At 31.5% G+C, this 13,940-nt stretch overlaps 1 protein-coding gene across 1 annotated transcript; it reads right to left on the bottom strand.

The window, feature by feature from the left end:
• Positions 1-660: 660 nt before the first annotated feature.
• Positions 661-2,729, bottom strand: LOC121235459 (ankyrin repeat-containing protein BDA1-like). The gene is made up of 2 exons (XM_041131806.1): positions 2,030-2,729; positions 661-1,452 (listed from the first exon to the last, which is right to left on the bottom strand). Exons 1-2 carry the CDS (start codon positions 2,681-2,683, stop codon positions 661-663), a joined length of 1,446 nt encoding a protein of 481 aa, XP_040987740.1. The 5' UTR covers positions 2,684-2,729.
• Positions 2,730-13,940: the final 11,211 nt, after the last annotated feature.

Raw genomic sequence — 13,940 nt, 5'->3', positions numbered from 1 at the left:
TTGGCTGTCAAGAAAAACTCTTAAGCCTATGCACCAAATTAAAAAGTCCAAGTCAATCTCAGAAATGATAACTTGTGAGCTTCTCCAATATCTCTCATTTAAACCTAATTTAGGCCAATATATCATTCGTCATATTATTGAATCGGGGTGTTATGCCAGAGCTCTCAATGTGTAATCTGCTAACTCAACATCGTCAAACCCAGATGTCCTTGCTTCACTAGACCACCCATCATGTGTGTTGAACATATTTTCTGAATTAGATGGTCTTTTGGACTTCACATCTTACAACACTTCGCACCAAGCGATATATGTAGTACATTAGCTAGTAGTAGATCGCTCAACCGTAAAATATAGGGTTGGATATTCAGAGGAGATGTGTCCCATATACAAGCACGTGCCAGTGCATATCAAGCAACAACTCTACAGTACATGGCTGTTAAATTACCAGCACACTACTAACATGGTTCAGTTACAAAGGCAAGACCAAAATACCAAAATTCATAGGACCACACGATAAGTAGTTATAAGATAAAGAAACCGAAAGATAAAGAACGCAATTCGATCTCACAAGGAAAAAAAAAAGGACGCATGTAGAGAAAATCTTGGATTGATAAGTGAATGAAAAGACACTCATTTGAAGAAAGAAAAAACACTCAGAAATTAAAACCAACCCCTTGTAAATTTTGGATGAAGATTTTGAGCTATAGGATGAAAAGGCTGTATAAGGTTTGTTAGCTTCCCGACCAAAAAATAATTCAAGAAAACAAGAGATGCCAAAGGGAGCAGCAGTAAATAATTTATAACGCGGGAGGAATCTGTAGGGAAAATGATATAAGTTGAAGCACAATAGCAGAAAGTGAGGGCACAAAGAGGTAAGATGACCAAAAAGCGAGTAAATTTACCAAGAGGGAGGAGGAAGATTATTGTCATGTTGGTCATAAAGAAGGTTAGAGTGTTCAAAGTGAAGAATAGATATGAATTTTTTGTGCTCATGATTACCCTCCCTGCATGATGTGAGGGTGGACTCACTAATAATTCACTCGCACCAGTACCGGCTTCAGCATTGAAGTCATCTTGCCAAACTCCTCCAGGGGGGCTCAGAGCTGCTTGGTACGTAACTGTTACAACCAATGTAGCAACCACCAACAGCATATTGCGCGTATCATTGCTTACCTCCATATTCTGACGAAACATGAATATGTAATAGTTCTCAGAAATTGAGAAACGAGAGCTTAAGAAAGTTCTCAGTTGTGCAACTCCAGGAAGAGAAGGATACGGGAATAGATACTGGAATAATGACAGGAAAATCTTGGGACGATGTATCATATCCTTAATGGTCTCTCGGTAATTATTGGCTCCATGCATCTGTTCCAAGATTTCAAGAGCTGTTTGATTTGCCGAATTCTTTATGTTCATGTCAACTGATATACAATTCATAAAACACCTCACGACCTGAATATATAATATACGATTCATAAAACGCAAAATTACTGATGTCATCGTCGCAAAAAGGTTTGCACTACCGATTAGAAAGAAATTAAAAGAGAAGTATTACAACTATAAAGCAATTTTCATAAAAGTAAAATTAGAACTTACATGACTTCGTATAATATGTTAGATCGCTTTACAATAAAATTAAATTTATAATCTAACGTATCGCATAAAGTCACGTCAGTTTATAATATATTTATTTTTGTAAGATTTATTTGTGGCTAAAACATTTCTCAAATTAAAAGAGAAGTACTACTGCTGCAAAGAGAGTTTCACAAAAGTAACATACAAATTAATGACTTTGTATAATACGTTATATCACTTTACAATAAAAATAAAATAATATCACATCAAATCATGTCAATTTATAATGGATTTATTTTTATAGGATTGCTTTGAAGTTAAAGCATTTCTCAAATTGAAAAAGCTAGAAGAATCTTTTATCAACAAACAAAAAGAAATTAAAAGCAAATGTTACACTTTAAAAGAAAAGAAAAACGGAGAATAAATATGGATTCCAAAACTTTAGGTAAATCACCTCGGCATCATTTGTTGAGACAGCAAGGTGCAACGGAGTGTTGCCATCGTCATCGGGCCAATTCAGCAAATTCTTTTCCATCCAGGCAGAATGGATAAACCAGGACCGCCGAAGCCAACCCACCAGTAACCTAAAAGCATCGAATTTTTTCTTTTTAAGGGCGATATGGAGAGCTGTCTCCTTTCGATTTGTCACATCTTCAATAGATTTTGGGCAGGCATTTAGAAATTCAACCAAAAGATCTTCTTCTCCAATTTCGGCTGCATAATGGAAAGGAGACACTCCCCCCCTTCCTTGGACACGGACAAGGTCTTTATCGACATCAAGTAGCCGGAGCACAAGTTTGGTTTGTTTAAATTGCAAAGCAAGGTGCATGGGGGTGAAGCCATCTTGATTAAGCTTCCTAGCAAATGATGGCTTTAACATCATTATCTCCATGGCAAACTCTGTCTGTCCTACTGATGCGGTCGTGTGTAAAGGAGTCTCAGAAAATGGAATCTTATCAATCTTGTCCAAAACTTCTGGATTCGTCTTTATTGCCAAGTACAATGCCGGGATGTTTCCATGTTGAGCAGCATCACTCAAAATCGTCGAATGACTTGGATCCATTCCAAAAGGAGTGATAGCTAGCTTCGGGAGTGAAAAGGAACCCATTATTAATATTAAGTTTTCAAATGTAGAAACTAATGACTGTGGCAGCTACTCTTAGGAAAGTTATTAGGCAAATGAAAGTATTTCCCCCCATTCAGTTCTTTGGTTAACGAATTAGTCTTTAGAAACAGGATTGAGACAGAGAGAATGTAGAGATCAGAAGAGAAGAGATTGAAGAGATGTAGATTGAAAATATTGCAGTGTGTTGTAATCTTGTACACAGATGAAGCATATACACACAAAATCAAAGCTATATATCAAAGTGACAAACTATGTAACAATCTGTATCTAATATATATATATATATATATAGTACCGTTCTTCACTGCAATGACTAATGCCGGCTCTAACGTTTAGATGTTGAACTGAGTTGAGTTGAGATGATAAAATATTGTTATTATATTATTATTATTTTGAGATTTAAAAATATTGAATTATTTATTATATTTTGTATTGAAATTTAAAAAAGTTATAATTATGAGTTGAGATGGATTTAAGAACGAAGCTTAAATGCATGCATGGCTTCCCTCGGAGAAAAAGTAAGTTTCTAAAGAGCAGTACTACACTTCCCGAAAAAAGCTCCCGATTAAACGTCCCGAACAGCACATTTTATTTTGTTTTTTTTCATATATTTTTTTAATCGTCATGAACATTTTTAAAAAAATAAAAAAATTCACAATATCATTAAAAAATACTTTTTTAATCATTAAAAAAAAAAAAAACTCATTCGAAACACTTTTTACATCCCAAATGAGGGACGTTTAGCATTTGAAACCTAGTTAACTGTCATACAAAACACATTACTAGTAGACGTACTCTCTATCACATCGTGATCAGTCACTATAAAAAATAATTATGTTTTGATTTCTTTTTTTATAGCCGATGCAGTCTCACATGCAACAGAGAATATATTAAGCAGATAAGAGTACATGATACAAAGAAGCAAAAAGAATAACTCTAAACCTGAAAGAACAAAAATGGAGTCTCAGGTTTTACTTGTAATAGCAGAACGTTTGATCCCCTTGCGTGCTTGAGGACTTGTGAGTTGTTTCGGGATAGATTTCAGGCATACGTTTAAATAGCCCCGGGGTTGAGTTCATCATGTGGTGGATCCGTGCAGGGTTAAAACTTAAATCACTTTGCTCCGGAATCTTTCTTTTCTCTTTGTTTCCTTTGAAAATGCTAACCTTTCCCATGGCTTTATCTCTCGTGTTCATTGCTCGTATATTTTATTTTTTTATTTAATAGTTAAAAAACAATAAATTTGTGAATTTCTTTTAAAAAATGATTGAAAGAAAAAAAAAAATCAATTAACACTGAGAGCACGCCTGGCATGCTACATCCACACACACATATATGACTAATCTATCGTGAAGTATGTAAGCGTCGTGCAATCGCTTTGAAATAGAGTGAGATCCACTATTAAAAAATTAATTTTTTTCATGTAGATCCCGTATTTATTTATTTTTTTCAAAATAATTGTGTGGTTTTTACACACTCACGACTGCAACTATCATTATATATATATATATATATATATATATGTGTGTGTGTAATTTTTTTTAATGATATATATGGATCATTCTATATATATATATGTATATAAGTTACGTTTGGGTAGTGAGGTATGATCAGCTATTCAGTGAATAATAATGAAAAAGTAATAAGAAAATAATGAATAGTAGTGAGGTATACTGAGAATACATCCGTACCCAAATTAGATATAAATCTCTTAAACATTTTTTAAAAAAGAAAAATAATTTTAAATTTAATAAAAAAAAATACTTTCTTACACATTAAATAATAAAAAACAACACCTAGAAAAAATGGGTAACTCCCATTAGTTGGAGTTAGGAGTGTAAAAATAAACCATCGAATCAGTAAATCGGACCGAACCAGTGGGCCGGGTTGGTCTGGTATCAAGTTTAGTTCAGTCCGATACCGGTTTTATTTTCTTAAAACCGGTCAAAATCGATCAGGTTCCGATTTTTCTTTCTCTAAAATCAGGACTAGTTCATATATATATTATAATTTTTATATTGTATATAATTTTTATATATAATATATAATTATATATATAATAGTTTTTTATTATATGATAAATTACTAACTAATACAATATTAATTTTAAAATCTTATATCACTATAGTCTATTGTATTAATAATTATACTAAAACTATATCACTATATATTATAATATACTACAATATATTATCACTATTGTATTATATACTATTATATATATATTATATAATATATAATATAGTATATTAAAACCGGAAAACCTGACCAAACCGGATTGGAATCGATAAAATTGGAAGCACTGGTTTAGAGGTATTACGGGTGCAAAATCGATTCTTGAAAAATATAAAATCAGTGCATACCAGTTTGATCATAAATTTTGTTTAAAATCGGACCAATTGCACCCCTAGTGGGAGTAGAGATTTTCATATATATTATATATATATATGGATAATGTTGTTTGAACGGATAGATGACCGATGATTGATCGGTTTTTGTTTTTTATTTTTATTTTTTAAAAAAAAGAAATCTTACTGATTAAGTCAGTGAATATTATTGAGTTTATGTATTTTTTGTAAAAAAACAATATTTATAGATGTTAAAAAATAATAATAAAAAAGCAAATCGATTTTTGTTTTTTATTTTTATTTTTTTTAAATTCTTAGTGATTAAGTAAGTGAATATTATTGAGTTTATGTATGTTTTGTAAAAAAAAATATTTATATATGTTAAAAAATAATAAATAAAAAAAGCAAATAAAAAAAATTTTCTAAAATTCACTTATCGGTAATTGGATTGTTGGCAGGGACATGGGTCCCAATACATCAAATCATTGTTTGAAACTTTTTTTTTTTAAATTATTTTTTTAACACCTTTAAATATTTAAAAAAATCACGATATTATTAAATAAAAATTTCTTAACCACAAAAAAAAAAACACGAAAAAAAAATTGGACGTGGAAGCTCCCGCTAGCTTCCTACCATTACCCTATATATAAGGGAAATGCTTATCCCACATATGGTAGCCACCGATCGAATTTTTTATTTTTTTTACTTAATAGTTAAGTAAATATGTTTTAATGAATTTCTGATTTTTATTTTTATTTTTTGAAAATTTTTAATAAATTTAAAAAAACATTTGAAAAAAAAAAAAAAGGCAAAAATATTTTTGCCTTTTCGGTGACTCCCCCTGTGGGAGTTCCACCGCCCGAGGGTACGCTTTTTACATGACCCAAGTGACGTGGGGCCCCAAGATTCTGGCAAGTAACGTTTTCGTACACACGTCACTGTCTTAGGATCGACTAGGTAAAAATTGCTTAATCAGTAAGAAAAAATTTATACAAATTTTAAATAAATAAATTTTATACAAATATTTATATAAAAATAAAATTTATTTTAAAAAAGTGTAAAAAATTTATTTTCTATTAGTAGAATTTACTTTTTTATAAAAATCTTATATAATATTATTATCTATTTAAAACTTATACCTAATATTACTCTTAATTAATTGATGTTCTTTGTTTTTCTTCTAAATCAATTGCAGATAGTAATATATCCACATAAGATAAATACTAACTGTATTTTAAATATATATATATAAATAATTTAATTCACTATATATCAGTTATCTATAACTTAAAGATTAATATATTAACAAAATAAAATTTGTAGAAAAAATTATAAATAAAATTATAATTACATGTTATTCTATTCTACACACAAATATATAACTGAGCGTGCGTTTCTTGCCATTATTGTTAATATCTTTGTAGGTTGGCGTCCCATTCAACTGTGAAAAAATAATGAAAATTAAAAAATTATGTCATGTGCTTCTTGTTGATAACAGATTCCAGTCAACCAGTTATGCCAGCAGGTGATCTTTGCCATCCTCTTATTTGACAAAAATGACGAACGATGCGTTTCTATTATTTTGGGACCGGCCATGGTGATAAAGATTTATGTTGAATCAAGAATTAGGCTTACTTTTAAAAAATACAAAATATTTTATTTAATTTATAATTTTAATTTCATCTATCGAAATACAAACGAAGCTTAAAAGTTAGAGGAAACGAAAAGAAAAAGGAGGTTGCTTTGAAGCGTTAGGCATTATCCACAGTCCCACACTCCCAAACTTCGCCGGGTACCCTAGGACAGCTTTACTTCTTGTGTGTGGGTTAATAGTGGGAAGCCACCACAACAACATCTGTCATCTACTGCAATGCGCCTTTCTCCATTGATTCTCATGTCCTACCAGCTGCCTGAGGCAGTCCTTTTGTCCCTCTAAATAGGATATTTCTTAAAGATAAAGCTTCTAAGTAAGAGAGGAGAGGAAAAGAAAAAGAGAAGAAAATTAACAAAGAAAAGATCATGTAATCGATTTTTTTTTTATTATTAATATTTAATAAGGGCTCACAATTCACTCATAATAGAAGATATACAAATTTGACTTAAAACAAATTAGTTACAAACATTAATAACTTCCCAGCATACTTTCGTAACTGATATAGTCTAGTCTAGATGACAGATCTCTAAAAACTTAAGTCTAAGAGATCCATTGTACACATCTTTGTACCCAACAGAGTAATAGTAATCAGGTGACAAAATATATATTCCAACTACACAGAGTAGAGTGCACCAATCCCATACACCGCCTAAGCGGATAGGAGAGAATTACACCGTTCAGACCAAAGTCCGAAGGGACAAAATTTTTGGATTTTTTTTTTTTTTTTAAAAAGGAAAGAATAATGGAAAAACCACGGTGAAAACGGAAAAGGATAGTGCTCCAAGAGGCTGTAATGGCACGTGTAGTACACGCGCCACTCTGAGAGGAAAATCGTTGACCAATCTTGAAGGTTCCTGACTCATAGACCCTAGTGGCACCACGCGTGGTGACGGCAGAGGGCCTCCCGGTGGCGCGAGATAGCCACTCGCCAAACGTCTCCGATAACTTTAGGCTGCACGTGCAAGCAACTTGCCGCTCTGTTTGGTGCTGCCTTCGGTGGTCTTGAAGATCGACGGTTGGGTAACGTCATGGAGGGGCGCATGCTGGTCTATGGTCGTCAAAAGTTCCAGATCTGCGATTCTCTCTTATTTACCCTATAAAAGTACAATAAATACAAAAACGGAGCACTACACCGAGGGGACGGGGGTAGGGAGAGAGGGAGGGAGGGGGAAAGGAGCCGAAGCTCCCACCCCCTCGAGTCAGATTTGTAACGAGAGTTTAGAGAGAGACAGATTCGAGAGAGAGACGAGAGAGAAAAAACTTGATCATGTAATCGAGTTGAGTTGTATTTATTTGGGTTCGATTCATTTATATTGAAAGTGAGTTCAAACCCAGTTCAGAGCTTGACTCGACTAGGCTAAATGTATGTTTGAACATTATGAAAATTTTTAAATCTTGTCATAATTTCATTGACAAATAATATTCAAACACAAAATATTTTTTAATTTCAAAATTTTAATTTTTTTATCTAATCATTATTTAATCATTTTTTAAATACAAAAATCAATACATGAACTTTCACAAACTTCAAAATAAGAATTATATTCACAATTTTTTAACTTTGTAATCCACAACATATCTTTACTCAAACTATTACACTACCATATACAAAATTATAAGATATTCTAAGTATCTAAACATATATATATATATATATCCTGTCAAACTCGAGCTTAACTCAAGACTGATCTATACATGGAGGAGTGCAACTCACTACTATTCACAAATTTTAACTCACAAATCTCACTACTTTTTATAAATCATCTCATCTCATCTCTGAATCGAAAGGGGACAACTGGAATCTGTTATCAATTGGTGGAGACAAATAAGAGGAGGAGAGAAAAAAGTTATAAAATAAGATTTGGATAGTGAATATTACATCTTCAAATTTATATTAACACTGTTTATAGCTGTGCAAACTTTTGGATATGCATAATCTAATGCAGCATAATTTAAAGTCCTATTATACAAATATGAATATGCAGATGTACAATTCAATGCTAGTGCTCTTATGCATTTCTATTATTGTGAGACCGGCAATGGTGATAAAGATTTATGTTAAATGAAGAATTGTGGGACCGGCCTCGTTTGATTTCAATTAGTGTCCCATTCAACTGTGGCACCGGCCACGTTTCAATTGGTGTCCCTTTCAATTGTGGGATCGGCTGTTTTCACAAATTTTTTATATTATTTTATAATTATAATTTTTTAATTTTGTATTAAATAAAATAAATAATTTAATTTTTCTAAAAAATATATTTTAATAATATTTAATTTTAATTTTAATTTTAATTTCAACTCTTCTCAAACTTTACAAACAAAGGAAGCTTAAAGTCAGAGGAAACGAAAAGAAAAAGGAGGTTGCTTTGAAGGGTCAAGTACTATCCAACTTCGCCGAGTCCCCGAGGATAGCTTTACTACTTGTGTGTGGGTTAATAGTGGGAAGCCACGACAACAACATCTGTCATCTACTGCAATGCGCGTCTTCCACCTTCTCCATTGATTCTCCTGAGGCAGTCCTTTTGTCCCTCTAAATAGGACATTTCTTAAAGATAAAAGCTTCTAATTAAGAGAGGAGAGGAAGAGAAAAAGAACAACCGTCCAAGGAAATATCATGTAATCGAGTTGAGTTGTACTTATTTGGGTTCGATTAATTTATATTGAAAGTGAGTTCAAACCCAGTTCGGAGCTTGACTCGACTGGACTAAAGGCATGTTTGTACATTATGAAAATTTTTTAAACATCTTCAAATTATATTTAAATAATTTTTTAACTTTGTAATTTAATAAAACATCTTCACTCAAACTATTTCACTATCATTTATAAAATTATAATATATTCTAACTGTCCAAACATAAATTCAAGACTGATCTATATATGGAGGAGCAGTGCAATACTTAGATGTCGTTTAGATTCGAAGATGAGTTGAGATGAATTGTGAATAATAGTGAGATAGGTTGTGAATAGTAATGAGATGGGTTGTGAATAGTAGTGAAATTTGTAAGTTTAAAATTGATGAATAGTAATAAATAGTAACGAGATGAGTTGAGTGAATTAAAATGAGTTGAGATAGGTTGCGAATACAAATCTCTCTTTAACGTATGATCATATATAGCTAGCTAGCTATAAACGCTCGTATGAGAAGTTGTGTTTATACATGATCAGTACGATAAGTTGATTTGTTATTATAAAATATTTAGTTATACCTGAGCCTGATATAATTTGTATACCCTCATGCACATCATGCCTAAGATGTCCCATAAATTCCACAATAAACTGTAATATGGTCACGGTTCGTCCTTAAGTGCATGGGTGCTTTATAAGCAAGGAAGACCAGAAGTTTAAACTTTAGGGGTGGACCGTGCTGGAGCTGAGCCAAAAATGTAATAATATAAATTTTTTTGTTTTCTGTCTATACTTTTTTCTTCCATCTAGGGTAACGATTATAAAAAATCTTAAAATATATAGAAATAAAATATTTTTAATTGCGTTGTGGTTTAGAGCTTCTTGCCCCCGTTTGGACACATCGGTGGTCTCGTCTCGTCTCCTCTCATCTCATTTTATCTCATCTAATTTCAACTCAACATTTAAACACTACTAAAAAACAAACACATTTCAATATCTTTTTCATAATGTTTTATCTAATTATTATTAGTCATTACACATTTTTCAAACTTTCATACAAAACACAAAAAATAATTAAATATTTTCAAATTCTAAAATAAAAATAGTATTAAAAAAAATAATATTTTAACTTTATAATATTTTTATTCAAATTTATCTCTCCTAATTTTCTAAAACATAAAAATCTTAATTTAAATTATTTTATTACTATTTACTAACCATCTTATTATTATTTATATATTTTTCGTCTATTTGATTGACTATCAATATCACTCCCAAGGAGCCCAAAGGTCAAAAGTCGGGTTTGACCTGCGTGTTAGACTTCAAATCGCCTGAATTTTTTTGCAACTTTTATCTTGTGGTAGTTGAAAGTTAGAATGCATCTTCTCCACTACTTACACGTGTGTGTATATATATATATATATATTTCTTTTTTTTTAAAAAAAAACAATTGCTAATTATTTTATAGTGGCTTTGGACGAATGAAATAGTTTTGGATCAAAGATTCTTTTTCGAATGTACTAAAATTATCCATTTGGATCAAACTTTAAATTTATATCCAAATATTTATATAAATTCAATACACTATGTGTACAAATAAATCTTCAAACCTAAAAATATAGCTTTATGTCTATATATAATAGACCAATTAAAGAGAAATCAAGCATACCCTAAATTTATAATGTGACTCGTATATATGCTCCATAACTTTTTTTGTGTATATAAATGGCAAGATTTTAGACATGGCCGATCTCTACTTTCATCATTAAATATTTATGAATCATTATAATCTCAAATTATACTGATTTACGTCCGATAGTATTATTCTCTCTTCACTTTTGTAACGTCTCAATGGAAGGTCCAAACTACATAGTCTATACTTCAAAAGAACTAGTCAATGATGCAATTGAAGCCATATTTAAATATTATAAAGAGTAAGAACTTCTCATTTTCAAGCAATGTGGGATCTCATACACCACCTACCTTTATTCATATCATATGGGGTATCATATAGTGAATAAAATCTCACTTATTCCTTAAAAATGAGAAGTTATTGTTCTTTATAAGGTTCAAATAGTACTCTAATTGTATCATTGACTATTCTCTTTAGAATATAGACCATGTGGTTTATGCCTTATATTTGAGCGTTACAAATAAATTGTAATACCCCATATGAGAAGGATAAGGGTAGGTGGCGAATGAGATCCCACATTTATTAGGAAGAAGAAGTTCTTACTCTTTATAAGATTCCATTGACATTCCAATTATATCATTGACTAGTCCTTTTGGAGTATAAGTCAGTAATTTAGGCATTCCATTGGAGTGTTACACTAATCATTACAAATTTTTCAAACTAATCATTACAAATTATTCAAACTTTCAAACAAAAAATTAAAAACAATTTAACTTTTTCAAATTCTCAAATAAAATATTATTACAAATTTATATTCTAACAATATTTTAATTTTATAATATTTTTTATTCAACTTTTCTCTCTCATTTCCCAAAATTCTATAAAATATTAACTCAAACTATTTCACTACTATTCACTAACTATTTTATTACTATTTTAGGGTGGACCGTGGAGCTGAGCTATAAATGTAATAATATAATTTTGTTTTTGTTTGCTTTCTATATTTTTTTCTTCCATCTAGGATAACGATTATAGAAAATTTTGAAATATATAGAAATAAAATATTTTTAATTGAGTTGTGGTTTGGAGCTTCGTGTCCCGTTTGGATACACAACTGGTCTCATTTCATCTCATATCATTTTATCTTATTTGATTTTTGAGTGGTTTGGATTAAAAGATGAGTTGAGATGGGTTGAGATAGGTTGAGATAATTTGTAAATAGTAGAATAAAAGTTAAATTATTTATTATATTTTGTGTGAAAATTTGAAAAAATTATTTAGAAATTTGAAAAAGTTGAATTGTTTATTATATTTTGTGTAGAAATTTGAGAAAATTATAATGATGAGATGAGATGAGTTGAGATAAGTTGAGGTGGGTTTTGAATGCAAACAAGAATCTCATCTCAATATTGAAATATTATATACTTAAATATAAACACTTTTCAATTTTCCTTTGTACTTTTTCATCTAATTATTTTTAATCATTAAACATTTTTTAAACTTCCATATAAACTACAAAAAACAATTCAATTTTTTTAAATCTTAAAATAAAAATTATATATATTATGACAATATTTTAATTTTATAATGTTTCTATTCAATTTTTTTTCTTATATTTTAAAATAATAAAAATTTTACTTAAACTATTCTATTACTATTATTTACGTATTTCTCATCTCCACTATCAAAGTCACTCCCAAGAAGCCCAAAGGTCAAACGTTGGCTTTGACTTGCGTGTTAGACTTTAGATTGCCTGAATTGTTTTGGAACTTTTATCTCGTGGCCGTAGTTGAAAGTTAGAATGCATCTTCTCCACGACTTACGTGTGCCTATAAATATATATATATATATATATATATATTTCTATTTATAAAAAAAAAAAAATGCTAATTGTTTTATAGTGACTTTGAACGAATGAAATATTTTTGGGTCAAAGATTATTTTCCGAATGTACTAGTACAATTACCCATTTGGATCAAACTTTAAATTTATATCTAAATATTTATATAAATTCAATACAGTACTATGTGTACAAACGAATCTTCAAACCTAAAAATATAGTTTTATGTCTATATATAGACCAATTGAAGAGAAATGAAGCATAACATAAATTAATCAGACTCGTTGATCCATAACTTTCTTTTTGTATATAAATGGAAAGATTTAGACATGGCCGGTCTCTACGTTCATTAAATATTTTAGGCTGTCAACGGCCAATTTTGGCTGCGACGGTTGGACCATGGACACGACGATCCTGATGGCTGGTGTGTTGACCGTTCGAGCTATGGTGTGATCAGGAAGGGGCCTCTTCTTGGCCTGAGGCGACCTTTGCCAAACGGTCTGCCTTGTGGTTCTCTTCCCTAGGATTTGCTGGATATGAAAGTACTTGAAGAGGTCGCGCGCCTCTCCTACGTGCTGGAGGTACTTTTTCAGTTTTTCTCCTTTAGTGGCAAATTGCCTCGTTACCTGACCGACCACCACCTACGAGTCGACCCTTACTTCGACTTCAGTAGCTCCCAACAACCTAGCTACCGTCATTCCTGCTAGTAGCATCTTGTACTCGGCCTCGTTATTGGTAGTTTTGAAACCGAGCTTTATTGTGTAGTCATAATCTTCCCTAAATTCTGTGACTATGTGCAGCCCTACACCCCTAACCTTGCAGGACGAGTCATCAATGTAGACCTGTCAGGACTTGCCTTGGAGTGCGATGGACATTTCTTTAGGAAAGTATAAGAACTTGGCTATGAAATCTGCTAGCATTTACCCCTTGATCATTGTGCTAGGGAGGTACTGGATATCGAATTCGCTCAACTCGATCGCCCAATTCCTCATTTGGCTAGACATGTCGAGCTTCTGCAATATTTTCCTCAGGGGGACATTTGTCAATACCTTCATCGGGTGAGCTTGAAAATATGGCCTCAGTCATCTTGTGGCGATGACTAATGTGAATACCAACATCTCCGTTCGGGGATACCTAGC

The sequence above is a fragment of the Juglans microcarpa x Juglans regia genome, chromosome 6D (assembly GCF_004785595.1).
Source record: "Juglans microcarpa x Juglans regia isolate MS1-56 chromosome 6D, Jm3101_v1.0, whole genome shotgun sequence".
In the NCBI taxonomy this organism is placed as follows: Eukaryota; Viridiplantae; Streptophyta; class Magnoliopsida; order Fagales; family Juglandaceae; genus Juglans; species Juglans microcarpa x Juglans regia.
This window is presented reverse-complemented; position numbering and strand designations above follow the sequence as displayed.

Excerpts from the sequence above, each read along its gene's own strand:
- LOC121235459 (XM_041131806.1), bottom strand. The coding sequence starts at position 2,683 with ATGGGTTCCTTTTCACTCCCGAAGCTAGCTATCACTCCTTTTGGAATG. Across the intron at positions 1,453-2,029 it reads TCTCAACAAATGATGCCGAG|GTCGTGAGGTGTTTTATGAA; the intron begins GTGATTTACCTA and ends TTATATATTCAG.